General features: G+C 42.4%; 1 protein-coding gene across 1 annotated transcript in view; it reads right to left on the bottom strand.

Annotated features, from left to right (window-relative positions):
- Positions 1 to 5,242: 5,242 nt before the first annotated feature.
- Positions 5,243 to 14,459, bottom strand: part of FBXL7 (F-box and leucine rich repeat protein 7) — a 225,139-nt gene continuing 215,922 nt past the window's right edge. The window contains exon 4 of the mRNA XM_040432151.1: positions 5,243 to 6,372. Within this exon, the coding sequence (XP_040288085.1) occupies positions 5,636 to 6,372 (737 nt within the window). The 3' untranslated portion in view covers positions 5,243 to 5,635. The remainder of the gene's footprint in view (positions 6,373 to 14,459) is intronic.

Below are 14,459 nucleotides of genomic sequence, written 5' to 3'. Positions count from 1 at the left end.
TGGAAGCGCCCGCAACATGATTAGTCTGGGGTGTACAGGGGTTGCCCGGTATGGTAAAAAAAAGATCATCATAGTGCATTAAGACTCACCACTGTGGGGGAGATTTAAAAAAATAACCGGATAATCCCTTTAACATAAAAACATGTTTTAAACAATAGGTCATTTTCTGATGACATATTCCCTTTAAGAACTACGCCAAGCAGGCAGAAGATGTGCCAGATTTATTACAGTACATTGACCTATTTTGCTAGACATGTTAGCCACTTTTCCCTTTACCACCTCCTTGCTGGTTTACTTTACATTAATATTTTGCTGCATATTTGAAGTGGCACATACAGGAGAAAATGCACTGTACTGTAGCCTGGAACCGGTCAATAGGACCATAAGATGACTGCAATATTATCAGTGTACATTTGTGTTATAGATATAGGGATGTAAAGCAGAATTATCTAATTTAGGTGTCACAGATTTAAAAAAAAAAGCAGCAATTTACTGTCTGAAGTCTGTACAGTTAGAGTGTATACTAGTGTCTGATGATGGCCCTCACATTGTCTCGGGGTGGAGAATTGAGTGGCAAATGGTGTGTTGATGAATTGTAATGAGACCCCCTTTTTTTTTATAATATTGCTTTCTGTCATTTTTAAGCTCAGGACTACTAGTGCAAGTCACATGTAGCTCCCAAGCCAAAGGTGACCACTGCTGTATGCTAGCTGATGTGGTGGAAGCTAGAGCTACCAGCAGTTGGGACATGACAGATGAGATAAGCTAATATTTTTCTGCCTCTCATTGACCTTCTAATATCACCAGGAGAAGCTGCAGATTGTGAAATGTATTATAACATGCTGACCAGTGAAATGAATAGTCAACCACATACACTTGGCAACCAGCATGAAACCTGATCTTTGTCAGCGTCAGATCTTTGTTCAGAAATGGACTCTCCCTCTAAGCTACAACCCTACAAATGTAACAGCATTAAATGTTCAATTAGAATTTTTAGAGGGTGTGATCTGCAGTGTTCAGATAAAACTATCTAGAGATAAGCTAATCGAATCCCACAAAGTGAAATTCGATCTGAATTTCAGGATAAATTCGATTAGCCTAGAAGCCGAATTTCCTCGTGCTTCGTGGTAGCCAATCGATTTAACCTGAAATAGTGTAAAATAAAAAAAAATTCAAACTTACGGCCTACATTTGCTCACAACGGGCTGCACGCTGCCATCTTGATTGAAGTTCTCGGCGGAAATCCCGGGCGTGATGACGTCATCTTGTGCCGCGCTAGATCTTTAAGCAATATGGCAGCGGCCGGCCCGTCGCGAGCAAATGGAGGTGGTAAGTTTGATTGAATTTTTTTTTTTGTTAATTTCACACTGTTTTTACACTCAGATGCCACGATCATGTATGAATGCGGCATATGAGGGGTACAACGATGGGGAGCAGCACTATCGCAGCTCCCTATTATTGCACCCGCTACTTACAAAAAATGGGCTTCGTGATGAAGTAATTCGTCACAAAGCAAATTTTTGGGTAATATTCAGCGATTCAGCTGAATCGAACTTTTCAATAATTCGCTCATCTCTAAAACTATCCTATCATGGTTGCCTGAATAAACTATGTAATAAATATATTACTTTCCAATATACAACAGTGTCAGGATACTTTCTTCTTCCGGATAAATAATTGCTTATTGCATTGCTATTGCAATCAATTCTTTTATACCAATTTCTTTTGAAGAGGCATTCCTTCTCAGACATCGATGATCTCTAAACAGGATATGCCTTACATGTCTGACAGGTGCGGGTCCCAACCTTGTTCCTGACAAATATGACCTATTCTGTGGATATGCCGTAAATGTCTGAGACAGGAATATTCCCTTAACTCAATTTAAAGCAAGCATTCCAGTTCCAAGAGTAATGGAATTCATTTCCCTTATTCTGTATGACTGACAATATAGAATATAGTGCGTTATTTGGCTTAGACTTCATATAACTTGTTCTCATATTGATAAGATTAACACCGTCTATGATGATTATATAAGTACTATACGTTCATAAAACATCTTTCTTTCCATGTGTATGCCATCTGCACATACAAAAAGAAGGATTCATTGAATCTACTTAAGGCACTTAGAATTTGGCACATCATTGTCTTATACACAGAGATGACTGACCTCATTGACATAATGCTGGTTGTATGTTTGTGATTATGACATACCAGAATCCATTTTATTAAAAATATTAGTAGGAATTTTCATAAAGACTACAACATGGTTGAATACAATACACTGACCAGTTAATATCCTCTGAGTTCTTGTTGTCAATGGGACTTTACAGGAAGAGTTTGAGAAATGTTTTGGATGAAACAAATAGCACATTTACTGTTAGAAGAATACACAGAAAAAAATCCTAATATTTGACGCTATTCCGCGTTCTGGTCTAATGCTAGACATACAATGAAGGTGAACACAGAGAGTGCAATAATAAAATTATTATGTGTTTAAGAAACTTTTTCCACATACCCCTTTTGGAAAAGGCCTTTAAAAAGGAGTAACTTATAAAAGAAAAAAACTTCTAGCCTGCTCCCCTAACTTGTGCTCCCAGGATCTGTGTTGCACGGACTCCACTTGTAAACACGGAAAACTAAAGTAGAAAATAGATAAGCGTCTCAGAATCCGAAAATCTGGGCTTCATTCAAGAAAATCCATAAATAAGAAGAAGTGGTTTCAACAAGATCCAATCAACGCACGCGCGTTTCAAACAAACACAGAAGCTGAACGGATCGCAGAGGTGTTGTCTGGGTCTTTTTGCAACCACTTGGTATGTATAGAGTTTCTTCAACAAAGAAAGGCCCGATTTATGGATACTGAGATGCTGGACTATTTTCTACTTTTGTAACTTATAAGAGCTATGACAGTCTTCTTCTGCAGAAGAGGGATTCAAATGCATATTTGACATGCACCATTTTTAAATCTGGGATAATAAACATAAATGTGTCTTGCTTGCCTAGCAAGTTATCATGCCACGTGAGCTTTTTTTGGTTTATAACTCTTCACAGTGTATATATTAATTTCATTAAAGGGGTATATTGGTAATCTGAAGTTATCCCCTATCCACAGGATTGCATTTATCTAGGGCTTACATTGGGTGGCACTCTTCATACACACGCGCTGAATGTAAGTGTTAAACGCATTTCGAAAAGAGCTTTTGCAGAATATTAGAGGTGGTCTCCACACCTTGACTAGTGACAAAGCTAGAGGTACTCTGTATAAAATAATTCAAGAGGAGCTTTACTGCTATGACATACTGTATGTAAAAGAAGGTCCACATCAAATAACAGACTTTCTTTTCTGATGTCACAAGTTTTGTGGTCAGATGCTGAGAAGTACATGTAGAATCTTATATAACATTCTGAAAATGCCACAAGAAGTGGGCTTACATTTTAAAGGGCCTCTTAAGAACACAACTGTTCCATTTCGTATAACAAATGAAAACTATAAGCTCATTTTAAGGGAACAGGATAGGACACAGAAAAGTTAAGTGACAGACACGACAAAGTGATTGATTGCCTCTCTAATTATCACAAAGCAGCAGTCCTTGAACAGTGGATGGGAATTTGGGAAGTCACTCATTAGAACACCCAGGAGAAATGTATCCATTAAATTACAATTTGTCAAATATCTCAAAATAAACTCAGGAAAAGAAAATCAGGAGAAATATTGTGTCTTGCCACTATAACTAATGTCTCGAACATATGTATCCATAGCATCTAAAATGTTTTCTACAGGATTTGTAACTATAAGAAATGTTCTTGCATTATGAATATAATAAAATTAGAGGAGAATACAACCCCTACCCACGTTTAGGCTCTGCACCTGGTGAGTGCAACACTTCAAAGATAGTCCTCAAAAAGAATTACACTGATGTTAAAAAATTGCATAGTAAATCTGTAGTTGTTGAATCATCAAAAATAGCATTTTTTATGGTTTAGAATCTGTCACACTTCTCCTATCTTCATGTATAAAAGTAAACTAATATAAAACACATCTTACCAAATGCATACTGCCAAGCTTGGAGTCAAGAATCTTTTTTTCCCTCTTAGAGGTAAAATTTGCTTTTCGGAGGTTTTGTTTTCATCTTGCTCAACCAAAGGGGTATCCCAGCCCATAAAAATTATTTAAAAAATGACTAGAATATCTTGTTGGCTAAAAAAATCTGCCCTAACATAGTCTCACTTACAAGGATAAGCTAAAAACTGGAGCAACAGAATTTTTTCTTGATCTGTTCACACTGGTGTTATTGGCTCTTGTCAGATTCTCCAGTATCTCTGACACAGAGAGAGACTGTGCTTCTGCTCTTAGTAAATGCTTTTACTATCTCACCCCTGTCCTAGTTCACAGCAACACTGCTTGTTAGTGCTGTATAATGTCCTCAGTGTATGCAAGGGAGAGTTAGGGGAAAGGGATCTCCTTTTTTCAATGTGTGCAGTGTATGGGAGACAACTTAGGCTACTTTTACATTTGCAACGGTTTTGTCCAGCTGAATCCCAGGATATTAGCCAGGCAGAGGCCAGATCTCCGCCAGACCCCATTATAGTCAATGGAGCTGGCAGGCATTTGGGTAACATCCAGCAATGCCGGATCGGGAGAGCTTTGACAGGCTGCTCTCTGCCGGAGCAGCCTGCCGGAGAGCTGTGCGGCAAATGTGAAAGTAAACTTAGCAACCAGTCTTCACCCATTCTTGAGCTGACAATTAGATATGAAGCCTACATTGGGGAAAAGTGGTGATTAATGGCATATACAAGTCATATAATTATCAGACATAGTGTTATTCCTCATGTGCACTGCACATATGATGGCTTATTCTTAAAGGGGTTGTCGCACTTCAGCAAATGGCATTTATCATGTAGAGAAAGTTAATACAAGGCACTTACTAATGTATTGTGATTGTCCATATTGATTCCTTTGCTGGCTGGATTCATTTTTCCATCAGATTACACACTGATCGTTTCCATGGTTACGACCACCCCTGCAATCCAGAAGTGGTGGTTGTGCTTGCACACTACAGAAAAAAGTGTTGGCCTCTCCGATGGCTGGGACCATGGGAGCATGCATAGGTACGCATGCGCAGCAGCTCCTGTCCCGATAACCTCGAGTCTGTGCTGCAGCAGTGGTCATAATCCCTGGAAATGAGCAGTGTGTAATGTAATGAAAAAATGAATCCAGCCAGCAAAGGAAGCAATATGGATGATCACAATACATTAGTAAGTGCCTTGTATTAACTTTCTCTACATGATAAATGCCATTTGCTGAAGGGAGACAATCCCTTTAAGTCATCTAAAATTTAGGTTACACTTAAAGATGTCACATAGTATCCCATAATGCACAGGAAGGTTTCCTTTGTTATAAAATGACAGTGCCTGACACCGGTATAAAACAGACATGCACATATTAAGCATTCATCTCATAATACATGATCACATATGAATTACGGATGAATAATTTTACAAAAACGATTACCTCTCCTACTACAACATAAAAGCAGAACCTTGTAAAGATAATTTGATGAATGTGCAAGTTTTCCTTCTTTCCTTATGTGGTTGTAGGACTGGAAATAACATGTTTTATGGATTACATGGTTTCTCAGAAGAAAGCGGGATTTGTGTGTTCAATTATGCATCTCTTACAGTGGCGTTTCACAAAGCGTAGAGCATCAACTGACACTTCACAGTCCTGAACATTTAACATCTGAAGGTCAAAGCAATTGGCAGCAACTATCTGTAGCCCTTGACCTGTGATGCTCTCACAAGATTTCAGGCTCAGGCGCTTTAGGTTGAAGCAGTTCAAGGCTAAAAATTCCAAACCAATGTCCGAAACTAGAGGGCATTTCCCAATGTCCAAAGATTTCAGTTTTGTGCAATTTTTTGCTAGGTACTCCACTCCATGATCGGTGATGCCTTCACAACCACGAGCATTAAGGTAGCGGAGTTTACTGCAGTACTTGGCAATGTAACGGATGCCTACATCTGTTATCCTCCCACAGTGAGCTATGCTTAGGTACCGCAGACGAGACTCCAGTTTGGCAATTTCTCGCATGCCAAAGTCACTCACAAAGCGACAGTCACTCACACTAAATTCTTTGATAGATGTACAGTATATCATAATATACCGCAGGCCTTCATCGGTAATCCGGATGCAGCGGCGCAGGTACAGGTGAGTGAGCTGAGTGCAGTGGGCTGCAATTGTATGGAGCCCCTCATCTTCAAGCACAAAACAGTCAGTCATGTCCAAATAACGGATGGATATCTGTTTGCCATGCATTGGAGACAGTTTAATGGAAGCTTCACGGGTCAAACTGATACAAGTCACTTTAGAGCAACCTACAAAAGAAAATATGTATCATTATTATTGTAATTATTATATTATGCATTATTTAAAGCAAGAATTGAGGACCCTAAAACCAATACATAAGGCAAAAAGACCAACGTGTACCATTCATGATACATATATGTAGTGACAGCATCAAACAAAGGGACACTTCCATAAAAAAAAGGAAGGTAGATGGTTTTGTGGATATCATTTTTTTTATGTCACTCCTTGCATTCTATTTCCTGTACTGGCTCTTTAAAGGGGTTGTCCAGGATTTTGATACTGATGGCATAGCCATACGATACGATAGGCCATCAATATCAGATCGGTGGAGTTCAGACACCATACAGTCCTGCCGATAAGTTGTTACAATGTTGATCCAATGCTAAAACAACACAGCTCCATTCATTGTATATAGTGGATGGAGCTGGTAACTGCCATACTGCTCCCATTCTCCCATTCCCTTCAATGGGAGCAGCATAGCAGTTACCAGGTTTGTCCATCGCACAACCGAGAGAGCTGGTAAACTCCAGAGCAGACTTCCAGGACCAGAGCTAGAAAGTAGAAGCTGATGTGCAGGGTGTCAGATGTGTCACCAATATAAAAATCCTAGACAACCCCTTTAAAGAGGTTGTGACATAAATGACTTTCACTCTAAAGTGTTATTGTATCAACTACTCTAGCTCCTGTTCCTTCTCAAATAGTTTTTTTTTTTAGTTTACTTCCTTTGCAGTTTACTCTTATCCCCCATGCTTGAATCCTACTTCCTGGTTTGTCATTTGTCTGCTATCCCATCATGCTTTAGGGCAGGGAGATATGTCCTGACATCAGCAGCACACATGACACTAACCACCCCTCTTGTTATTGCCAATGACGCTTCCTATGTCCTACATTACGAGGTTCCAATGTAGGACATAACCTACAGCAACTGAATATCCAAACAGATTTGCCACAGGGTGCAATGGTAGACTAATAACTTCAGAATGAGGCAGTTCTGAAACATGGTAGTATTTGTGGAAAGTGATATAATAGTGATATCTGTTGCGACAGATACATTTATATTAGTGGCACAACCTCTTTAATGGGGTTGTCTGGGTTCAGAGCTGAGCCCGGCTATAACCCTTTCTTCCCTCATTCAGCATGAATGAGTGGAGCATCAGAGCATCTCATGCTCTGATGCTCCCCCTTGCCCTGGGCTGAATCATGCAGGACAAAAGCTTTTTCTTTAGATCCGGTGACGTACCAGGTCATACTATGGGTATGCTAGGTGGAGACTTCCACCAAGCAGTGATCCCAGCGAAGTCACCAGCACTAATGGGGGGGGTTTTAGTGCTGCCTGTAAACACATGAGAATGTAAACAAAACAGCCCTTTCCTGCGCGATTCAGTGCAGGGCAGAGAAGAGCATCAAAGCAAGAAATGCTCCGATGCCCCATTCATTCATGCTGAATGAGTGAAGAAGGGATGATGTCTGGGTTCAGCTCTGAACCGGGCAACCCCTTTAACTTCCTCTTTGATGGACTTTTAGCATGGCAGTGAGTCTTGCTTGACTTTTTCATTAACACCATTCACTGTGAGCAGACATAGCCCCCTGTGGTGACTCAATTAGAGCATTACACTAATCAATGCAATGCTTTTCTGTGGACATCTATATCTAGGACTACTACACATATTATATAGGTTATATAGATACCAGCTTACCCAAGTAAGCTGACAATGGTTTAGGGCTGAAACGATTACTTGATGAAATCTAGTAACTCGACACCAAAAAATCCTCGATGCAAAATTGTGTCATGTAACCAAGGAGCGTGAGTGAAGCGCTTGATATTGCTCACTGCTCCGTGGTCATCCGCCGGCCCGCACATCGCTGCACTGGATCCTGACACATCGTCAGGACATAGTGCATGCAAGCGCGTACTATGACCTGACGCCTTGTGATGTCAGGTCCCAGTGCAGGGCATGAAGAAGAAGATAGAAGATCTCTGGAGTGTCGGCAGCACCCCTACAGGAGAGGTATGGCAAGTATTTTATTTCACTGGTGCTGCGGACTTATGGCTAGGAGGGGGAGATGGTGGCACTGTCGGGGGTAGAGCCTGATGGCATAGGGGGGAAATGCTGATGGGGCAGGGGGGTGCAGCTGATAGCACTGGGGGGGTGCAACTGATGGCACTGGGGGGGCTAATGAGTTTTTTAAAGGAAAATTTTCTTTTAATGAGTTTTTCTTAGGGCTCTTTCACACTTGCGTTGTTTTGTTCCGGCATAAAGTTCCGTCGTCGGGGCTCTATGCCGGAAGAATCCTGATCAGTTTTATCCTAATGCATTCTGAACGGAGAGAAATCCGTTCAGGATGCATCAGGATGTCTTCAGTTCCGGACCGGAACGTTTTTTGGCCGGAGAAAATACTGCAGCATGCTGCGCTTTTTGCTCCGGCCAAAAATCCTGAACACTTGCCGCAAGGCCGGATCCGGAATTAATGCCCATTGAAAGGCATTAATCCGGATCCGGCCTTAAGCTAAACGTCGTTTCGGCGCATTACCGGATCCGACGTTTAGCTTTTTCTGAATGGTTACTATGGCTGCAAGGATGCTAAAGTCCTGTTTGCCATGGTAAGGTGTAGTGGGGAGCCGGGGAGCAGTATACTTACTGTCCGTGCGGCTCCCGGGGCGCTTCAGAGTGACGTCAGGGCGCCCCACGCGCATGGATGACGGGATCGCATGGATCAAGTCATCCATGCGCATGGGGCGCTCTGACGTCATTCTAGAGCGCCCCGGGAGCCGCACAGACTGTAAGTATACTGCTCCCCCACTCCCCACTACTACTATGGCAGCCAGGACTTTAACCACCTCCGGACCGCCTAACGCAGGATCGCGTTCCGGAGGTGGCAGCCCTGCGCAGAGTCACGCATATATGCGTCATCTCGCGAGACGCGAGATTTCCTGTGAACGCGCGCACACAGGCACGCGCGCTCACAGGAACGGAAGGTAAGAGAGTGGATCTCCAGCCTGCCAGCGGCGATCGTTCGCTGGCAGACTGGAGATGTGATTTTTTTAACCCCTAACAGGTATATTAGACGCTGTTTTGATAACAGCGTCTAATATACCTGCTACCTGGTCCTCTGGTGGTCCCCTTTGTTTGGATCGACCACCAGAGGACACAGGTAGCTCAGTAATATGTTGCACCAAGCACTACTACACTACACTCCCCCCCCCCTGTCACTTATTAACCCCTTATTCACCCTTGATCACCCTTGATCACCCCTGATCACCCCATATAGACTCCCTGATCACCCCCCTGTCATTGATTACCCCCCTGTCATTGATCACCCCCCTGTAAAGCTCCATTCAGATGTCCGCATGATTTTTACGGATCCACTGATAGATGGATCGGATCCGCAAAACGCATACGGACGTCTGAATGGAGCCTTACAGGGGCGTGATCAATGACTGTGGTGATCACCCCATATAGACTCCCTGATCACCCCCCTGTCATTGATTACCCCCCTGTAAAGCTCCATTCAGATGTCCGCATGATTTTTACGGATCCACTGATAGATGGATCGGATCCGCAAAACGCATACGGACGTCTGAATTGAGCCTTACAGGGGCGTGATCAATGACTGTGGTGATCACCCCATATAGACTCCCTGATCACCCCCGTGTCATTGATTACCCCCCTGTCATTGATCACCCCCCTGTAAAGCTCCATTTAGATGTCCGCATGATTTTTACGGATCCACTGATAGATGGATCGGATCTGCAAAACGCATACGGACGTCTGAATGGAGCCTTACAGGGGCGTGATCAATGACTGTGGTGATCACCCCATATAGACTCCCTGATCACCCCCCTGTCATTGATTACCCCCCTGTAAAGCTCCATTCAGACGTCCGCATGATTTTTACGGATCCACTGATAGATGGATCGGATCCGCAAAACGCATACGGACGTCTGAATGGAGCCTTACAGGGGGCGTGATCAATGACTGTGGTGATCACCCCATATAGACTCCCTGATCACCCCCCTGTCATTGATTACCCCCCTGTCATTGATCACCCCCCCTGTAAAGCTCCATTCAGATGTCCGCATGATTTTTACGGATCCACTGATAGATAGATCGGATCCGCAAAACGCATACGGACGTCTGAATGGAGCCTTACAGGGGCGTGATCAATGACTGTGGTGATCACCCCATATAGACTCCCTGATCACCCCCCTGTCATTGATTACCCCCCTGTCATTGATCACCCCCCTGTAAAGCTCCATTCAGATGTCCGCATGATTTTTACGGATCCACTGATAGATGGATTGGATCCGCAAAACACATACAGGCGTCTCCCTGGAGCCTTCCGGGGGGGGTGATCACCCCATATAGACTCCCTGATCACCCCCCTGTCATTGATCACCCCCCCTGTCATTGATCACCCCCCCTGTCAGGCTGCATTCAGATGTCCGTATGATTTTTACGGATCCACGGATACATGGATCGGATCCGCAAAACACATAAGGACATCTGAATGGAGCCTTATAGGGGGGTGATCAATGACAGGGGGGTGATCACCCCATATAGACTCCCTGATCACCCCCCTGTCATTGATCACCCCCCTGTCATTGATCACCCCTCTGTAAGGCTCCATTCAGACATTTTTTTGGCCCAAGTTAGCGGAAATTATTATTTTTTTCTTACAAAGTCTCATATTCCACTAACTTGTGTCAAAAAATTAAATCTCACATGAACTCACCATACCCCTCACGGAATCCAAATGCGTAAAATCTTTTAGACATTTATATTTCAGACTTCTTCTCACGCTTTAGGGCCCCTAGAATGCCAGGGCAGTATAAATACCCCACATGTGACCCCATTTCGGAAAGAAGACACCCCCAGGTATTCCGTGAGGGGCATATTGAGTCCATGAAAGATTGAAATTTTTGTCCCAAGTTAGCTGAAAGGGAGACTTTGTGAGAAAAAAATGAATAAAATCAATTTCCGCTAACTTGTGCCAAAAAAAATAAATTTCTATGAACTCGCCATGCCCCTCATTGAATACCTTGGGGTGTCTTCTTTCCAAAATGGGGTCACATGTGGGGTATTTATACTGCCCTGGCATTTTAGGGGCCCCAAAGCGTGAGAAGAAGTCTGGGATCCAAATGTCTAAAAATGCCCTCATAAAAGGAATGTGGGCACCTTTGCCCACCTAGGCTGCAAAAAAGTGCCACACATGTGGTATCGCCATATTCAGGAGAAGTTGAGGAATGTGTTTTGGGGTGTCATTTTACATATACCCATGCTGGGTGAGATAAATATCTTGGTCAAATGCCAACTTTGTATAAAAAAATGGGAAAAGTTGTCTTTTGCCAAGATATTTCTCTCACCCAGCATGAGTATATGTAAAAAGACACCCCAAAACACATTGCCCAACTTCTCCTGAATACGGCGATACCACATGTGTGACACTTTTTTGCAGCCTAGGTGGGCAAAGGGGCCCACATTCCAAAGAGCACCTTTAGGATTTCACAGGTCATTTACCTACTTACCACACTTTAGGGCCCCTGGAAAATGCCAGGGCAGTATAACTACCCCACAAGTGACCCCATTTTGGAAAGAAGACACCCCAAGGTATTCCGTGAGGGGCATGGCGAGTTCCTGGAATTTTTTATTTTTTGTCACAAGTTAGTGGAAAATGATGATTTATTTTTTTTCTTCTTACAAAGTCTCATACTCCACTAACTTGTGACAAAAAATAAAAACTTCCATGAACTCACTATGCCCATCAGCGAATACCTTGGGGTTTCTTCTTTCCAAAATGGGGTCACTTGTGGGGTAGTTATACTGCCCTGGCATTCTAGGGGCCCAAATGTGTGGTAAGGAGTTTGAAATCAAATTCTGTAAAAAATGACCAGTGAAATCCGAAAGGTGCTCTTTAGAATATGGGCCCCTTTGCCCACCTAGGCTGCAAAAAAGTGTCACACATGTGGTATCTCCGTATTCAGGAGAAGTTGGGGAATGTGTTTTGGGGTGTCATTTTACATATACCCATGCTGGGTGAGAGAAATATCTTGGCAAAAGACAACTTTTCCCATTTTTTTTATACAAAGTTGGCATTTGACCAAGATATTTATCTCACCCAGCATGGGTATATGTAAAATGACACCCCAAAACACATTCCCCAACTTCTCCTGAATACGGAGATACCACATGTGTGACACTTTTTGCAGCCTAGGTGGGCAAAGGGGCCCACATTCCAACGAGCACCTTTCGGATTTCACTGGCCATTTTTTACAGAATTTGATTTCAAACTCCTTACCACACATTTGGGCCCCTAGAATGTCAGGGCAGTATAACTACCCCACAAGTGACCCCATTTTGGAAAGAAGACACCCCAAGGTATTCCGTGAGGGGCATGGCGAGTTCCTAGAATTTTTTATTTTTTGTCAAAAGTTAGTGGAAAATGATGATTTTTTTTTTTTCCTTACAAAGTCTCATATTCCACTAACTTGTGACAAAAAATAAAAACTTCCATGAACTCACTATGCCCATCAGCGAATACCTTTAAGGAATCATCTACACGTTTGCATGGTAGATTTTTCCATCTGAATAGGCTAATCCATGTGTGGCAACAAGAATTCACATTTACTCTTTTTTTCCTCTGTTCAGCTTTTAAATTGAGGATTTCCAGAATTAGAAAAAAGGACTTGCTTTTGTTTCCTCAAGAAACCGCACACTTTTATCCACGAGCTACGTTTGGTAATTAACGTCTTATATAGATATATACTGTATATTATTCTTATTTATTATAGTCTGTATTAGTTATAATCTTATTTAATGAGAACAATTTTGGTTTAGAGTATAACTTGCAGAAAAGTGCTAATTAAGGAGTATTGTCACCCAACAAGAAATACTGCTTAAGGCCTCATGCACATGGCCGTTGTTTGGGTCTGCGTCCGAGCCGCACATTGTGCGGCTCGGGCGCGGACCCATTCACTTCAATGGGGCCGCAAAAGATGCGGACAGCACTCCATGTGCTGTCCGCATCCGTTCCTCCGTTCCGCGGCCCCGCAAAAAAAATATAACCTGTCCTATTCTTGTCTGAAAAACAGACAAGAATAGGCAGTTATATCAATGGCCGCCTGTTCTGTTCCGCAAATTGCGGAAGGCACACGGGCGGCTTCCGTTTTTTGCGGATCCACGGTTTGTGGACCGCAAAAAACAGCACGGTCGTGTGCATGTAGCCTAATACTGTATTTGTAACTCAGAAGTAAGAGACGTTCTAAAGTTCCATCATTCTGTCTTTTTGTGCCTCACTCAACAAAGGAGCATGGCTTAGAGGGAATGGGGCTTGACTTATGATGCAACAATCTTTGCCGAAATTGCACCACAAAGTCAGTCAAGCAATAGGTGGAGTACATTTAGGCAAAAGTATCCAACAATGTACCAAATTTATCACTCGCTGTGAACCACTGGAATGAATTTGGTGCATCTTTAGACTGTGTTTAGTTTAAGTTTATGCTTAGACAGAATTAGTAAAATTGACCCACTCTATTTGTGGCAGTGGCAGATATTGCAAAAGTGACCACAGAAAATGCTGCCATATCCCTTTGAATGAGCTTCTGACCAACTGATAGTAATTCTGCTACTTTGATATGCTGACAGAATAACAATTTGCCATCAGTTTTTGAGAATACAATACCAATATGGTTACACTTCATGTTGTAGCTTATGCTAAAATGGTCTCCACAACAAAACAGTAAAATTCTAATATCCCTGTAGGAAAATAAATAGCAGCTGCTCCACTACAAATTGACTAGCATTTTTACATTTTAGGTTGTTTGATATAGAGTCTTGTGGGAAAAGATTCAGTATAACTTGTATTTATTTATTTAAATCTCTGGTCTTTCTGTGCTCAGTCTAGTAGATATACAGTCAGGTCCATAAATATTGGGACATCGAAAAATTCTAACATGTTTGGCTCTATACACCACCACAATGGATTTGAAATGAAACAAACAAGATGGGCTTTAACTGCAGACTGTCAGCTTTAATTTGAGGGTATTTACATCCAAATCAGGTGAACGGCGTAGGAATTACAACAGTTTGCATATGTG

This window comes from Bufo bufo, chromosome 5 (genome assembly GCF_905171765.1).
Source record: "Bufo bufo chromosome 5, aBufBuf1.1, whole genome shotgun sequence".
NCBI classification, from domain to species: Eukaryota; Metazoa; Chordata; class Amphibia; order Anura; family Bufonidae; genus Bufo; species Bufo bufo.
This window is presented reverse-complemented; position numbering and strand designations above follow the sequence as displayed.